This window comes from Telmatherina bonti, assembly GCF_933228915.1.
Source record: "Telmatherina bonti genome assembly, chromosome: 1".
Classification (NCBI taxonomy): Eukaryota; Metazoa; Chordata; class Actinopteri; order Atheriniformes; family Telmatherinidae; genus Telmatherina; species Telmatherina bonti.
This window is the reverse complement of record NC_136619.1, coordinates 22,260,159-22,277,229: the sequence shown is the minus strand read 5'-3', so window position 1 is coordinate 22,277,229 and position 17,071 is coordinate 22,260,159. Positions and strand designations below refer to the sequence as shown.

Sequence of the window (17,071 nt, the reverse complement as noted above, 5' to 3'; positions counted from 1 at the left end):
AATATTGCTATTTCAACATTAAACATTAAACAGAAGTATGGTTTGTGTTGACATGCGGTATGCGTACTGTCAACTGTGTTAGGAGCTCTGTTGTTATTCTTTCAGAGACACCACACCTTTTGGTAGGTAATATTTGTGATTAATAGGTACAGTTGACTGAAAGAACATCATATGCGGTGTGTACATTCAAACATAAGGTGCCAAAGTTCTTTGAAACCAACTTATCACTCCAGGCAAGATGGCCCTGGCAGTGAGCAGGACTGCCATCTGTTGATCCATGTATTCAGACACTACTGTAGGCATAGAGACAGTGAAAAAAGGATCTAATCCAGGTTTTTTTGGAGTTGCATAGGGACTGCCACTATCAACCATCAGACTTCTGTGAAATCTGATAAAGCATGTTACATTTTGAATCTGGTCTCTAGTGATACCCATAATTTGCAGGTCATCCTTAGCACCCTTAATTGTCTTAGTAACCCTCCTAAATCCTCATGTGTAGCACCTTCAGTCTTGCTATGTGAAACATTTTTTCAGTTTGTTCACCGTTTGTTTTTTGCTATTACATCCTATCCTCGCCTGGTGTGGTTCATGCTTTCCCACTGGAATGCTTTGCTGTCTTTTCACAGTTTGACAAGGTGTCACTGCCCGAACTTTCAAATGTGGTCTTTTACTTAAAAATGCCTTTCTGGGCCTTTGACAGCTCTCATCCGGCTGTAATGATTTTAGCTCCATCAGACCTGTTATTCTACCACATGTCTTCAGGCTGTGTCCCATCGGACTTAACATGTTCTAGAAACCTAATCACAATCATTTGATTCGCACCAGCTATTTACACTTGTTGGTTTTATGTAAATTTATTTTATTGATTTTACTGTTTCACTATTTTTCTATCCTGTAGCTGTTTAGTTGTTCAGCACTTTGAACAATATTAAACTTGATCTATTGTTACAGGCTAGTATATCTAGAAACATGATTTGTTAAATGAATTTATCTGTACAATAAAAGGTAATAACAGTGTACATAAAGACAAAATACAATCAAACATCTAATTAAATCTGTTCACCCATAACCTTTGCCATCCTTATCTGCCTTCCTTCATATCACAATTTCAGTTCCTCTTCCTCCACCCACCTAACTTAGCTTCGCTTACTTCAGCACCATGGGAAGCAGAGGTTTCAGTAGTTCTGCTCTCCAACTTTGCATTTCTCTGCCACCAGACATTCGAAACACTCAAACTCTCTATTTTCCATTCGAGACTCAAAATTCACCGGTTTGAGATGAGAGTGAAATACACTGCAGTTCATTATTTTAATTACTTCTGTTTATTACTGTTAAACAGAAATTAATTCTGTTTACTGTTAATTAATGCTGTTTTCCTTTATTATTGTTGTTGTTATGTTTTATTGAGGATCCTGAAAGGCACTTACTAAAAAAATATATTTTTATAATTATTATTAATAATGTCAACAACAAATTAAATTAAGTTAGATTGCACATACACCGTGTCATTATTGTCCTGTATTTTCTGTTATCTTCAATAGAACAAACATACATCTATACATGTGCATGGAACACAAATAGGACATGTGTCATCCTATAATGCAGAACGGAAATTAAGATTTAAAAGGTTATTTTTGTGGTTTCTTTTGTTCAGATGACAATGGTTTGAAGGGAAAATGGCAGTGCGGGCCTGAAGGGTCAAGTTATATAACTTCCTAAGCATGTCTATGAGGTGACAGGTAATACTGTGCAGTGGTGAATGTGGTCATTTCAGATTAGATGATGGGATATAATTTAAGCTCTCACATCATTCCTTAACAATGCTGCTGATGTGAAATGTGATATTTATAGGCAGTTACATAACTTGGTGTGATGGGATTTTTTTTTTCAGAACAGTGTCAAGTCAGAGTGTTGTATACTGACCAGTTTGTGTGAAAAAGAATGTGCAATCCATGTAGAAGAAATAACAATAAATCCAGACTGTATTTAAAAGAGCTTTTCCTACACCATTTGAGCCTACCCACCTCACCCCCTTCCCATCTGAACCATTTATCTTCTTCGAACTCTAGGATAAAATGTAGCCACATCTACTTTTAGTCAGAGCCTCGTTCTGATGTCCTGTGTGACTGCTCTCCTCATGCTGTATACGTTTAGTAAACTCAAGTGTGATCTTCTCATCAACTCATCGACTCTAGGTAAAATTATCTTTGCTTTTGATTGTTAAATGGACTGTTTTGCAAATGATTAGCTAAATCTTCAAAATAACATTTAGATTTTGTGAAGTTTGTGAATTTACTACTTTAAAAGGTAACTGTCGTAAATTGAGCCATAATGAATCAGGAAATTTTATAAAACTTTATAATTCTATAAAATATAAAAAGAGTTGGATGCTGTTAAACAAGATACTTTTATCTTTAATCTAACAGTAAATGATTAGGTGGTCATGGAATTAATAAAACATAGAGGTCGAATCACCTGTTTTCCATGACGTTAAGAAGACTTTGTAATGCAAGAAAATAACTCATTTAGTCTTTTATGATCTTACTTCCACCCATGTGTCTCATCTTCTTGATCTTAATGACAACATACTTCATTTTTTATATCCATTTCTGATCCTATTTTTAATATGGTCATGTAATAATTTACTAGTTACCTGTGAACAATGAACTAAGAAAAATCCAAATGTGCATCTGGCAACCTGCCTGTGGCACAAATAAACATCTGCAAATGCACTAGAAGGCAAGCATTCCACAAAGAAATTCAAACCAAAAAAAGTACTTTATTGTGGAGTTATACAGTAAAACAGAATATCAATTAAATAAACAGCAGCTCCTTAATGTAGGAATTACACTAAGTGCTAACCCAAAATTTAAATTAAACACAATAGAAACACACAGGACAAATACAAATTTCAGAGCAGCTCAAAGCTTATCAAAGCTGAAAAACACACAACCACAAATTCCTTCAGTCAAGGACCCAAAGGAACCTTCATATCAATTATATTCTTCCCACACTCGAAACAGCAGGCATTTCACTTATACATGACACACATTACTGTTCCTGTTTTGCCAACATTTTAACTGAACTGAAATCAAATGAACAAGATGCAGAGGGAGGAAAAACATCACAAGCTAACTGTTGAATTAATAATATCTGTTGTTCTGCTACTTAGCTCCACTGCAGTATTTAGCTTTCACTTGGCAGTCAGTTAGACGTCAACATGATGCAAGTGCAAACTGCTCTAACAGTGAAATAAATCAAATCAAATCACAGGGTATCCCTGGAAAAACTTTCTATAAACCACTGGTTTAAACACACACACACACACAGGACTAGAGTTTTTTCAAGAGGCACACATCATGTAATTAATCTGGATCATCACTCTCTGGCTCCAGCCCGAGTGATGTTTTGACCTCTCTGTGGCACAGCTGAGGAGCTCACAATGACAGAGGATTTTGTAAGCATCTGCATTGTAATGAAAAACACCCCATGCTGCGAGAGAAAATAGGAGATTTCATAATCTCCTATTTCCGTCTGAGGCCTTGGCCCTGGTTGCTGGTCCATGGAGAAAGTCTCATTAAACTTCTCATTAGTGACACACTGAGCTTTTGTAATGACTGAATGCATATATAAATCACCTCAAACATGAAGGGAGGGACAACAGCAATGAACTCAGGCTGCATCCCGGGGCTGTCAAGCCCTCTGATAAGAGCATTTGTACTGACAAATGGAACAATATGGCATATCTGTTTATAGTGTAGGAAGTCGCCTGTGAAAAAGACAAAAGTGTGGTCTCCTTCACTTTCTCTAACATACCTACAGTACACAAACTACTATATATATATATATATATATATATATATATATATATATATATATATATATATATATATATATATATATATATATATATATATATATATATATATTCCTCCAGTAGTTTGTGTACTGTAGGTATGTTAGAGAAAGTTGAAAAACAAAGTGAAGGTTTTGGAGTGACTTTAAATCTGAAGTTTAACTCGGCCACTCCAAAACCTTCACTTTGTTTTTCAATGGTGGACTTGCTGGTGTGTTTATGGGTACTTGTCCTGTTGCATAACCCAAGTGCACTTAAGCTTGAGGTCATGAACTGATGGCTGAACATTGTCCTTCAAGATTTTCTAGTAGGTGGAACTCATCGTTCCATCAATCACAGTAAGTTTTCCAGATCCTGAAGCTGAAAAGGAGCCCCAGACTATCACACTACCATCACCATGTTTGACTTTTGGTATGATGTTCTTTATGCCAGGTATAATGGAATACACATCTTACAAAAAGTAAAACTTTTGTCAGTCCAAAGAATATTTTTCCAAAAATTTCCGGAGTCATCAAGCTGTTTCGTGGCAAATGTGAGACGACCTTTGTCTTTGTGGTGGTTTTCACCTTGGAACACCTTGGAATGCGATGGATGCCATTTTTTGCCAAGTCTCTTTCTTATTGTTGAATCATGAACACTGACTTTAACTGAGGCAAGGAAGGCCTGCAGCACTTTAGATGTTGTTGTGGGTTCTTATGTGACCTAGAGAAGTCGTCATTGTGCTCTTAGACTAATTTGGGAATGCTGACCTCTTCTAGGAAGGTTTGCCACAGTTCTCTGTCTCCATTTGTTCATAACATCTAATGTGACAGACACAAAGCTTGTGAAGCTGAAAATCTAACCTGAAAGGAACCCAAGACTTCAAAATTATTTTTGTTGGAGGACAATCACGTGGTAAAAGCGGCAGTGAGCAGGCCAAGCCTCAAGTTCCAATGAGATGGACATTAAATTTAGTCAGCCCTGCATGTCACATCTTTCCTCTTCATTTTAAAATGGGTTTCTTCTATTGTAAAAAAAAATTGCAACACAAAACAAATAACTTTCAGCACCGCTATGTATCTTAATGAGAAAAAAATCTAAAGTCGTACAAGAGAGTCCAAGAGGACAGCACATGTAATTTTTTTTCCCACCACACATCTGATGAACAGTCACAGCAAGAAAGATTGTAAAGCATACTCAGGTGCCAGCTTTGAAAGGGTGACAAACTCAGGCACAAAATAAAGCCATCACACTGAATTGACATAAGCAGGGGTAAAAAAAAAAAAAAAAGCTCTGGGTGCATGTGTGTGTGCGTGCACGTTTGCGTGGTCCGCACGCCTGCTTGGCTCTACAAATGAAACTTTGTATGAACAGTCTGATCGGTGCACCCTGCCACTGGAATAAAGCTCCGCTATGAATATCAATACCCGACACCTTACCTGACACAAAAGCGAATCAGTTTTCTGTTTGTGTCAGCGTTTACCAAGTAGTGCAGCATGGCTCAAAGGAGGGACACTCCCTCACCCAGCCTCCTTACTTCAAGGACATAGACTGTGTGTATATATCTATATATTTATATATATATATATATATATAAATTAGTCTTATATATATATATATATATATATATATATATATATATATATATATATATATATATATATATATATATATATATATATATATATATATATATATATGTATATATATATATATTTATATATATATATATATATGTATATATATATATTTATATATATATATATATATATATATATATATATATATATATATATATATATATATATATATATATATATATATATATATATATAAGACTAATTTGATTACTTCTGTTTATATTCAGCTGGTCTTTAAAGATTACATTGTCACAAATGTTTTGATTTCTTACACAACCATGTCATATATATATATATACATATATATATACTATATATACATTAAAGCTGTTCAGCTTTAATGTGTTAAACAGGGTCTGATAGTGCAGGATGATATGAAAGACTTCACCGTCTTCCAAAGATTCTGATTCTAGTTTACACTGACAAGACTCGCTTTGCCTCACAGGAATATTCACTCTGGAGGCCGTTGTCAAGTCGTTGCAGTTTCATCCAATCAAAGAGCTATTCTTTGTTATGTAATGATGTGCAGGTTGTCTGTGATGTTACTCCAGTGCACATCAGATATGTCTGTAATTTGTGAAGTAACAATTTCCCCACAAATTGCCAACTATATTTTGCTAAACTCCGAAGTGCTGTGATAAGACTAATTGAATGCAAACAGACATCGCTGGGATTTGGTCTGATGTGACATGTGATTGGGCGGTATTTGTTTCCTCGATCCCAATTTCTTATCATCATTTCTCACTTATGTTATTTCCAGCCAGAAGAAATCTATTGAATAAATGACATTCCTGATAAATAAGTCATTTTTCATATCCGCTAATAACTACGGGCTGAACGGGAAATATAACATTCTAAGCAACAAATAACTCAGAAAAAGAATGATAATTCATCAGCTTTTCCAAACAATAAATACCAGCATGCACACTCTCAGCACCAGACCAGTCAGTTTATATTGATTGCCTGTGTAATCACCACCTTGTATTCATGTATCAGCCATTTCCACTTTACTACTGAGCAATTATTGTCGACAACCACAGTTTGAGCCACGGCACATTCAGTCATGACACAATTGCAGTCAGTTGGTTTAAAAAAAAAAAAAAACAACTTAATTTTTCTGGTTAAATCTCTTCACAGTATCTGCTGACAAGAAAGAGACTTTGCACTGCAGAATCAAATAGTTTTCTTTTCATGCACAATTATCAACTCACTGGTAAAAAAAAAAAAAAAAAGAAAATGTTCTTTTTGTGGCAGAAACAAACTCCAAAGTTTTGTGAAATAAATGCAAATAAACAACATTTGCTCATATCTGAATGATAAAATGTCTCTTATGTGTTTTTATTGTTCTACTAAATCAAATCTAATGCAATTCCCCTCTGACCTCAAAGCTTTAAGGTAACTAAAAAGGTCTAATGAAGCAGACTGAGAGGTGAGAATAATGTCAAAAGAAAGAGGGCTGTAATAGCAATGGGAAGGTAGCGATGACATGGAGACCCCATTGCTCACGCTACACTCTCATTATCTGCTGTGACTCCAGGTCTTCAATATTAGCCAACAATAAGCACTCTGCAGGACCATCTGCTCTGCCAGCACGGGCTATTTTAAGACTGAAAGAGACAGCCACAGAGAAGAAGGAAAGAAGAAAGATATACCATGCTATTTGTGGAAATAATAAAAAAAAGACACGCCAAGGAGGGAGGGAGAACATGAGAGGTGGGCGGATAGAAAAAGATGGAAATATAGAAAATAATCTGTTTTGTGTAAGTTAAGTGAAAGCTCTAAAAGACTTTAGGTTAAAAGCAAAAATAAGAGAATTCCCTTGGGAAAATTGGGTATGTTCTGGATGTGTCTATATAGATGTACAGGCAAACCAATAATAACAGTGGTGGTTCAAAACACTCATCCATTTAAACAACAAAGTAAAAACTAATGTTGAAACAGCTCACAAGGCCTTCGAGGAAGTTTACAAGTTATTTCTTGACAGCATTTGTCAAAGCAGACTAGTACTTTAAAGAAAGAGGACTATTTGAACTAATGCATTCAAGCGATGGATGGATAGATGGATGGATGGATGGATGGATGGATGGATGGATGGATAGATAGATAGATAGATAGATAGATAGATAGATAGATAGATAGATAGATAGATAGATAGATAGATAGATAGATAGATAGACAGACAGACAGACAGACAGACAGACAGACAGACAGACAGACAGACAGACAGACAGACAGACAGACAGATAGATAGATAGATAGATAGATAGATAGATAGATAGATAGATAGATAGATCTATGATATATTCTACTATTTTTTACTATTATGTAGCACACATATAACATGTTCGTACTCTCCTGGCAAGGGAAAATCTTACCTTCTGTCTGATTTCCTCTTCCATTTTGACTGGCGAGCCCAGCTCAGCCACCTGTTTAACACCATCACTGGCAAGGCCACCATATTCCCACAGCACATAATGTTTTGAGTGGGAGGCACCAATAATGGCTGACCAATGATTGGCACGACCTGCAGAGCCAGAGAATAAAATACCTCATTAGCCGGACATTTCACCATTTTGGCTTAGACAATCTTGGCACAATTCTGTCATAGTTAACATTTGTCACACTCAAAAGGGAAATAGTTCTGAAGATACAAATGATGGTCCAATGGTTTGTTGATTGACAGAACAAACAATTCTTCTTCATCAAAATATCTATTGGCAAAATGCATTTGTTTGGGCATCTATTCTATACCGGCAGCATACAGAGTATGTAAAAGTGGTGGTATCTATAACAAGCAACTGAGGTAAAAGAGGAAGCTGGAACCCTGCAGCATCCTTTACTCTGGAGCTTAATAGCCCATGAACTATAGCTGTTCATATAGAGATTTATAGACACCCTTTATTTGTTTACAGGTCAGTTTTGCAGTCTGCTCAGAGTCTCACATTGGGCTAATGGTGCCCCACGTCCTCTGTGTCTGGTGGTTGCATATTCTTTTATCATGCTGTCTGCTCTTTAAGTTGTTCTGAGATTTTATCTGACATGTGCATGACATCCAGCTACATCTATTTGAAAGTATAAAGCAGGTTGTACAGCTCCAAACCTGCATGTAATGTACAACAGGTTTGAGACCAGATCCAGCTTGATCCCCAGTATGAACACAAAAAAGCTAAGAACTACTCGTCAGCTGAAACTTTATCAACCACATATTGGAATCATTTATGAAACAACTTTGTAATTTGTCGTAACACATTAATACTACCTCAATTAAGGTAAATTCAAGTACCATAAATTCAATGCCTTATAGAACTTTTACTCTGTAGTTCTGTGAGTTATCATTTTTGGCTTCTACTGGTTCTCAGTGAGTCAGTTTTGGGTTTTTAGGTGCCTTTTTACACAACTGAACCATCAAAACCTACTTTATTCTCCTTATTTATTAAGATTCTGAAAGTTTTCCAGCCTTATTTTCAAAGGATGGCCACAGAATAACCACACAAATCTACACTTAGTTGTCATCATTATTATTATTATTATTATAGAGTGTTTTGGTTCAACATAGTTCATTATATTTGTACAAAGTGCATAATGTCAGTTTTCCATTCCCTGAGGAGCTGTGACAACTGGAGCATGTTCAAAATGCAACCACAAAGTGTCAGCTTGTATGGTAAAAAAATTCAAGACATAAATTAAATTTATAAAGTGGGGCTGCACGGTGGCACAGTGGTTAGCACTGTGGCCTCACTGGTTCAATCCTTGGCTGGGGAGGGGTTTGGTCAGTGGCCTTTCTGTGTGGAGTTTGCATGTTCTCCCCGTGTATGCGTGGGTTCTCTCCGGGTACTCCGGCTTCCTCCCACCATCCAAAGACATGCATGATAGGTTAATTGGTTACTCTAAATTGCCCCTAGGAGTGAGTGTGAGCGTGAGTGGTTGTTCGTCTCTGTGTGGCCCTGCGATGGACTGGCGAGCTGTCCAGGGTGTACCCTGCCTGTCGCCCAAAGCCAGCTGAGATAGGCTTCAGCTTCCCCGCGACCCGGAATTGGATTAAGCGGTTCAGAAAATGAATGAATGAATAAATGAAATTTTAAAAAAAGATTTTAACTCAGGGGGTAAATTCTAATAGCATAATCTATAATAAATAAATAGATCTATAATAACCCAAGAATAAAATTTATCCAATACCATATTTGCTGGTGTTTTTTTTTATATATCACTGATACTTCTTGACTAGTTACCTTTAAAAGTAATATGACCTGCTCTCAAATAATGTTAATATGCAAGGCAACGTAACTTTATTTATAATGTACTATAAAATCAACAAAGTTGACCAAAAATCAGAATTAAAACTAATTTAAATAAATAGCATATTAAAAACATGTAAAAAAAAAAAAAAAAAAAAATACATATTATTTATTTCTGATTAATTTAATTTAATTTAATTTAATTTAATTTAATTTAATTTAATTTAATTTAATTTAATTAGGATCAAAATGTCAACCAGTCATTGTGTACAAATAGCCAAAGTGAAAAGATGTGTCCTATGTAGAGATTTAATTAACAAAGAAAGGTAACTCATTCCACAGTTTAGGTGCTGCTACCCTAAAGTCTCCTTTGAGCTTCATTTTAGTCTTTGGAACGCTTGTTACATACTCCATGAGAAGCGAGAACTTTTTTTCTTGTTCTCGAGGCTCTGAGACGAAAGTTACGTCATTTTGTTCTCACGGACGCATTTGAAGACATAGTTCTCAACATAAACGCTGGCAGAAGTTATTTCTTGCGGGGCTCCGAGAAGTATTGTGTGATTGGTCGGACATTTGAGGTGGGCGTCATTAACACAGAGGAAGCATGAAGCGGCATTGCTCCTTCCACGTTTTTGCTGTTGGTAAAACGGATTGGTTTGATAAAACAGCTGATCGAGGTGTTGAGAAAGTACGAACATTTTTACATGTGGCAATAAAACACTCGGACCCAGCCGCGTGCACAACCCGCCCTGCCACGGACGAAGTTGCTTGTTAAATATGAAACTAGAAAAGCACTCGGAGAGAGGAAACCTCTGCCAAGCACAATGTTAAAGAATCTTTTTAAGAAATTCCTGGATCCAAACAGTAATCCGAATCACCACCAGAATTTAATCAGTTCTTCATTTTTACATTTCTAACAACTCTTGAAATTTTTTTAAAAATCACTCCGTAACCTTTTGAGTTATCTTGAGCAAAAAGACGCTGGGAAAAACATCACCTCCTCAGCGGAGGTAACAACCGGGTTCATTACACATAAAAGCAAACATCCCCCCCACACACACACAGTGACCCCCCCCTGCTGCAGACGTGCTTCTCGTGGAGTATCTATGGACCTAACGGAAAAGAAGTTGTTCTTGCAGCCTCAAGAACAAGAACTCAGTTCTTGCTTCTCATGGAGTATGTAACAAGCTTTAGGAGGAGTTGGTCAGCTTACCTACTAACAGCCCAAGGGGTTGCATAGAGACGGAGGAGCTCTGAGGGGTGCAACAGGGCAACGCAATTCAAACACTTAAAGTAAATAAAAGCAATTTAAAATGGATCCTAAGTGCAGGAACAGTGAGTGAAGAGATGATAAAACCAGGGTGATGTGCTGATACTTGTGTTTGCCAGTTAAAAGACATACAGCTGCATTTTGTACAAGCTGCAGTCGAGATATAGATGAGTCAGCCCAGAATAAAGTGCGTTGCATTTATCCAGCCAGGTGGTTACAAAGGCCTGAATGACTGTAAAGTGCCGTTGTGCTCGAAAGCACTTAACTTTGGAGAGCTGCCACAGGTGAAAGAAACTTGATCTTACTGACCAAAGTTGGTTTCAAGCTTTGATTCTGAATCAAAGCCAGACTTACAATCTCTGGTTTGTAAATATTTTTTCTACTTTTTTTTTTCATTCATAAATAGCCTGCAAGGAGCCCCTATTCCATGCACAATTTGGAACATCCTCACAGAAAAATGTATATGTTGTTAAAACCTCAGTTCAAGCCTTCGCTGGGGGCAAGTTTGAACCATGTTTGCATGTTCTCCATGTGTATGCGTGGGTTCTCACTGGGTACTCCGGCTTCCTTCCATGATCCAATGACATGCATGTTAGGTTTATTTGTCCCTAGAAAGGAACGTGAGCATAAGTGGCTTTTTGTCTGTCTGTGCTGGCCCTATGATGGACTGTGCCTGTCCAGGGTGCATCCGGTCTCCTGCTAACAAGTTGCTCTGTGAGGATCCAACTTCCCTGCAACCCTGAACTGGACTAAGCGGAATTGAAAATAAATGAATGAATAAAACCTTTTTTGTAGTTAGTAGTTATTATGAGTTTATTTCAGTGGTTTCTCTAGTTGTGTAAAAGATAACAGATTTTTTTTTAACATAGGGATTGTAAATGTATTTTCCCAGTGCTGCTGTTTGTGCAGCCTTCTTATCCCATCAAAGTACTCTTCCATCAGTCTGTCCAATCAGCAATAAATAAAAGTACTGCTTGAATTTAATTTTGAAAATGTCTTACAATCCACAAGCAGAAGCCTATGATGAAATGTAAGTGCATCCATCAGTCCATCTTTGAAAATCGATTCCCCCAGTAGCAAGGACCAGGAAAAACAGTTCATTTTTTGCTTCTACTTCATCTTTAAACTTTTTACCTCATGTAAGTATGAAGGCAATTTTTAGGAAATATTTTTTATGACTTTTAAACTTAAAAACTTTTCAAACATTTTAATCAAACTATTTCTTGTTGCTTCAAATTATTCTGAAATATCCAGAATGTTTCCATCTCATGTATTAGGAAATGGCTAACCCCAGCAGACATGAAGTATTTACCAGTGACAGAAAAAACTAAAATATTGTTTTTATGTTTTTTTTTTGTTTTTTTTAGTTTATTTTTCTGCAGCAGCTCAAAGTTGTGGAAACACATTTAATACTTTTCTCACCTCAAAATTTGGTTTTACTAATGTTTGTTTGGTGCTTAACACTGAAGGCACATGCATAGGTGGACGGAACAAAATGCGGGAGATTCATTAGTATTTTGGTGTGAGTCTGACTTTTGCTTTGCAAAGGGAATAGAACTGTGTCTACGGCAATGAAGATCTGGACAAAAGGTCGAGGCAAAGGTCATAAAGCTGATGTAGTCAGAGGTAACCTCTTCAGCGGCATCTCACTGCAAGAACTGCTTCATCGATCAAGTGTAAGAATCTGATATTTAGGGAGAAAACTCTCTAGTTTTTAGTGTAACTGTAGTTTATATTCTATATAGCAAAAGTTATGGAAAAAATTATTAGATAACTCTTGTTTTCTGAAATTTAATATTTATTTTAATGACTGGTACAATTTAAAACAAGGGAGGCCTGTTAATTTTTCCCATGACTGTAATTCAAGTGAAATTGGAATTTCTTAATCCTGATTGTCTTTTTATAATATGGGTGTTGGGAATGTTGAAGCAGAAACGTATTAAAAATCTGCAGGACTGCAGCCCAAGACTGGGAATGAGTTGGACTGCCCTGTTCTATTGGCTTCAGCTAGATGACAGATTAATGTCCAGTAAAGATGTTATGAATTATATTCCCTTATTGCACTTGCAGACAAACTTTCTTGTTCTAAGCACAAACATGTTCATATCTAGAAAATTTTATCTTAAAACGGAAAGCTGCAAGCCTTCGCTTTTCAACAAATCAAGGCAAATGCTCGACCTTCATGAGCCTGGTTCTACTGGAGGTTTTCTGTCGTATAAAAGGTTTGTAAATTTGTTCTTTCTAATTTTGTTTAAAGCTGATTAGAAATGGACTAAATGGATTAATTTGACTGCAGAATTGTACTGAAATCGCAGCAGTGCCAAGCCAGATACAGAGATAAAATCCTGAAGTTAGTAGTTTTTACTATGCAATAAATGGTCAGGGGAAGGGATGAGTCGTGTGTGTGTGGAGGGGGTAATGTGCGTGCGTGTTTTTAAGTGTGAAACTGTTTTTTATGTTGTTAAACACTTTGATATGCTTCTACATGAACAGTGCTATCCAAATAAAGCTTCATTTGATTTTAAATACACTGTCTGTAACCCTGCTATACGTTGCAAGGAATTTTCTTTTAGCATTTTTGTTCTAATCCATATTTAATGAAATTTTGTAATGTGGTAACAGTTGTGTTTTTTTATATTTTATAACTGCCTGTGAACATCTGAAGGATTGAGTAAATGGGTAACAACTGATATGTATCTTTCTGCTTAGAAAAACAAGATAACAGGTTTCGCCATGTTTCACTAAAAAAAACAGAAATCTTATATTAACTATTTAGTCTAAACAAAAGCAAGGACAAATGCTCTTGTTCTAGTGAATCCTCTGCCCCATGAAATTATTTACATGTTTAGTGAAGGTGAAGATGAAATTAGCTTTGTTAACAGAAATAAATAAAGGACACCTGTTGTTTGACAGAGCTTTAGGTTATAGGCTTTGCCCCTGATTTCAGTGTGTTGTCTGTCTTGCATAGAGGAAAATTAAGTATGATCCTTTTTTTATGCTAATCAATCAAAAATCAGTTGACATCGAAAATATTCCTGGTGTGCATTTCCTCATTGTGTCCAGGCATGCTGCCATTGTTTGGGCTGAATAATCACCCATTGCTGCATGAATTACAATGGGACAATGGGGAGAAAGAAATTAGAACTGTCAAGGTTATCATGTCAGCAGTAAGAAGAAAAAAGGTTTGTTGGCCTGTTTTATGGGGAGATTGTGTCTCAGAATATGTGTCACTACAGTGGTTATCCTGCATTCGAAGGACACAGAACAAAACCAAGGAAAAAAAAGGTGATGACACTGTTAAAAAATAAACTGTTGTCAGTTGAAAAAAAGACAGACAAAACTACCATGAATCTTTTGTTTAGGTAGTAACAGAACCACACTCTCCAGTGCGATATGTGCAGTGTTATAACAACTAGTTACCTAGGAAATGACTTTGTGCAAGGAGAAATCAATCTGTAGCACCCCAAGAGCCAGGATGAAAGAGAAGCCACACAGCTTGCCCTATCGTCTTTTAGTTTTATCTATCTTGGTTGTGTGTGTGTGTGTATTTGCGTATATGTGAGTGACTCACATACCAGCAACTCTCCCCATAAGACAGTGAATTAGGGCTTCTTTCGATCTCAGGGTTTATCTTATCCTGCTCTAATCAGTGTATTGATCTGACTGGCGAGAGGCTGATTTAGACAAGTGAAGCGGTGTAATCCGTAAGTCTATTCACATCCTGACAGCATGGCTCAAGGTTATATGCACCTCACACTCATCCATTGTACAAAAGCTCACCACCCACATCACTACAGAGTATAATGTCCAAGGGCTAAGCCACAGGGCTTAGCATCAAAATCCCTTTTTCTCTTTTGTCTTCTTTTTCTTTTTCATTGCTTTATTTGAACACAAGGTAACAATCAGGATTTACAAACAAAACTATTTATACGACTGCATATCACCAAAAATTATGTAAAAATTAATTGATTTTCATTGATTTTCATTGAATATATTAATGAAAATCAATCACAAATAAACAATTTTGTTTTATTTGTGACTGATTAAAGATTCACAAAAATGAAAAACTAACAAGCTACATAAACACGTATATGATTCAGATGACTGTACTCGGTCTGGTGCATGCCTTTTTAAGAAGGTTACACTGGGCGTAAATTATATTAAACTTCATTTATAAAGTTCCATACAAAAGTGGTGCAAAGCGCTTTACGTAATAAAAGTACATTTTGAATACATATAAACTCTTCACACACTCACGTATAAAACATCAAAGTTCAATAACACACATCTTACTCTGTTTTTGCTCACTCATACACACATCTTCAAACTCACACCCACACGACATACATGTACAACCCCATCCCAACCTTTCATTGCACCAACATTTACTCTGGCTTCTAGTTTTAATATAAAAGCATAATTGAAGATGAATATGTGAGGATAAACATTTGGCTTGACACTGACGTGAGGAAAGTGTTTTTTGGGGATCTGTCCACACCAAGAGCTTTTTTTAACCAAAGACCACAGGGCATCACCCCAGGAACCGTCCAGATCAGGGTAGGTCGGGTCCCATACCACAGCCAGGGCTTTGGTGCAGGACCCAATCAACCAACCCGACTGGGACGATCGCCACAGCAGCAATCCACAGACCAAGCAGGCATAGCTCCGATGTGGAGGATCTCCATGATGAAAAAGATGGGACTAAAAAGTATTAACAACATCAAAATAAGCCTAAAAACATTCAGAATCACCAAAACTAATAAGATATGTAATTTTTTTTTTTTTTTTAAATGACTAAATAAAACAAGCAAAACATACAAATAAAATAAAGTTTAGTAGTAAACTTAAAAAGATAGGTCTTGAGCCTCTTTTTTAAATGATCAATAGTCTCTGAAACCATCGGGTAATAGTAAACGCTCCACGGAGTTGTTATGACATAATCTTCTATATTGGGAAGTGAAACAATAGAACAGGTCAGTCGCTGAGAAGTGAAAGCAAACTAACTCTGTTCTTCCCTGTGTTTAGTGTGTACCAAGGGGAAGTAAGGACCACTTGATACAACGTGGTTTTCATTCAGTCCCTCTTCCACATTCTATGTGATCCAATGCGAGTAACCTTCTATGCTACATGACAGGCTTCAGTTGGAACATGGGGGGTGATTTCTTCAGGCATTATAGAAAGTAAAACAGATAACCTTGAACATTGCTTTTAATTTGTTGGAAGTTGACAAGTGGTCCTGTGATGAAGTGGCAACCCGTACCCGACATCTTTCCTGACAGCAGCTGGCAAAGGCTACTGAGCCTTACAACCCCAACTTTGATTAAACTGGTCTAGTCAGACATTTGCATGACATAGGAAATATAACATGACAGAGTTACAGAGCAGTTTTGCTTACGGGGATAATCTTTTGGATGAATCTTCTCTGACCAGTTTCCGTAGAAGGTGACCCTGTACTTTGCTGTCCCACAGGCACAACAGTCGAACAAAGGTTTATCTGTACCATCTCCATACAGGGATTCTGTACAGACACAAACAGAGAAGAGGATGGAAGTAAAAGGAGTCAGAAAGAAAACTATTTTAACACAATTAAATATGAACAGAGACATTGCTCATTAGTTTAGAGATTAAACTGAGACCTTTCATGTGGCAGATAAGTGGTTCAAAAAATGAGAACCCTAAGGATGAAACACAGGAAGGGCAATGGAAAAAGGGAAGATGTACAGCACACTTCATTTGATCTGTTGTACTCTGTGGCACCCAATGTCACACAGTGCCGGGGGGGCCACACTGATCACATGCCCGAGTATGGCAGCAAATAGGAATATCTCTGCATCAAACTCAAGGATGAAGGAAAACAGAATAAAGCAAGAGACTATCAGAGAACATTAAGACAGAGTACCAGCAGGATGATCGAACGAGCCATAAATTTATGGTAAATTAATTTTTCCATGCCAATAAACATAGCCTACCTTTCTCACACATTCGCTTGGTCAGTTCACCTTCATCCTGGAAATAGATGATCCTCTTCTGCACAATGCTAGCCCTGCACACAGAAACAAAATGAGAATGAAGCAGTGAGGAGCATCTTTGC

General features: G+C 36.9%; 1 protein-coding gene across 1 annotated transcript in view; it reads right to left on the bottom strand.

Annotated features, from left to right (window-relative positions):
- spon1a (spondin 1a) overlaps window positions 1-17,071 on the bottom strand; it is a gene marked incomplete at both ends in the record, with an annotated part of 86,581 nt that overhangs the window by 50,849 nt on the left and 18,661 nt on the right. Inside the window, 3 exons of the mRNA XM_079246099.1 lie at window positions 7,851-7,999; window positions 16,376-16,498; window positions 16,950-17,023. Coding sequence (XP_079102225.1) covers window positions 7,851-7,999; window positions 16,376-16,498; window positions 16,950-17,023 — 346 coding nt within the window. The remainder of the gene's footprint in view (window positions 1-7,850; window positions 8,000-16,375; window positions 16,499-16,949; window positions 17,024-17,071) is intronic.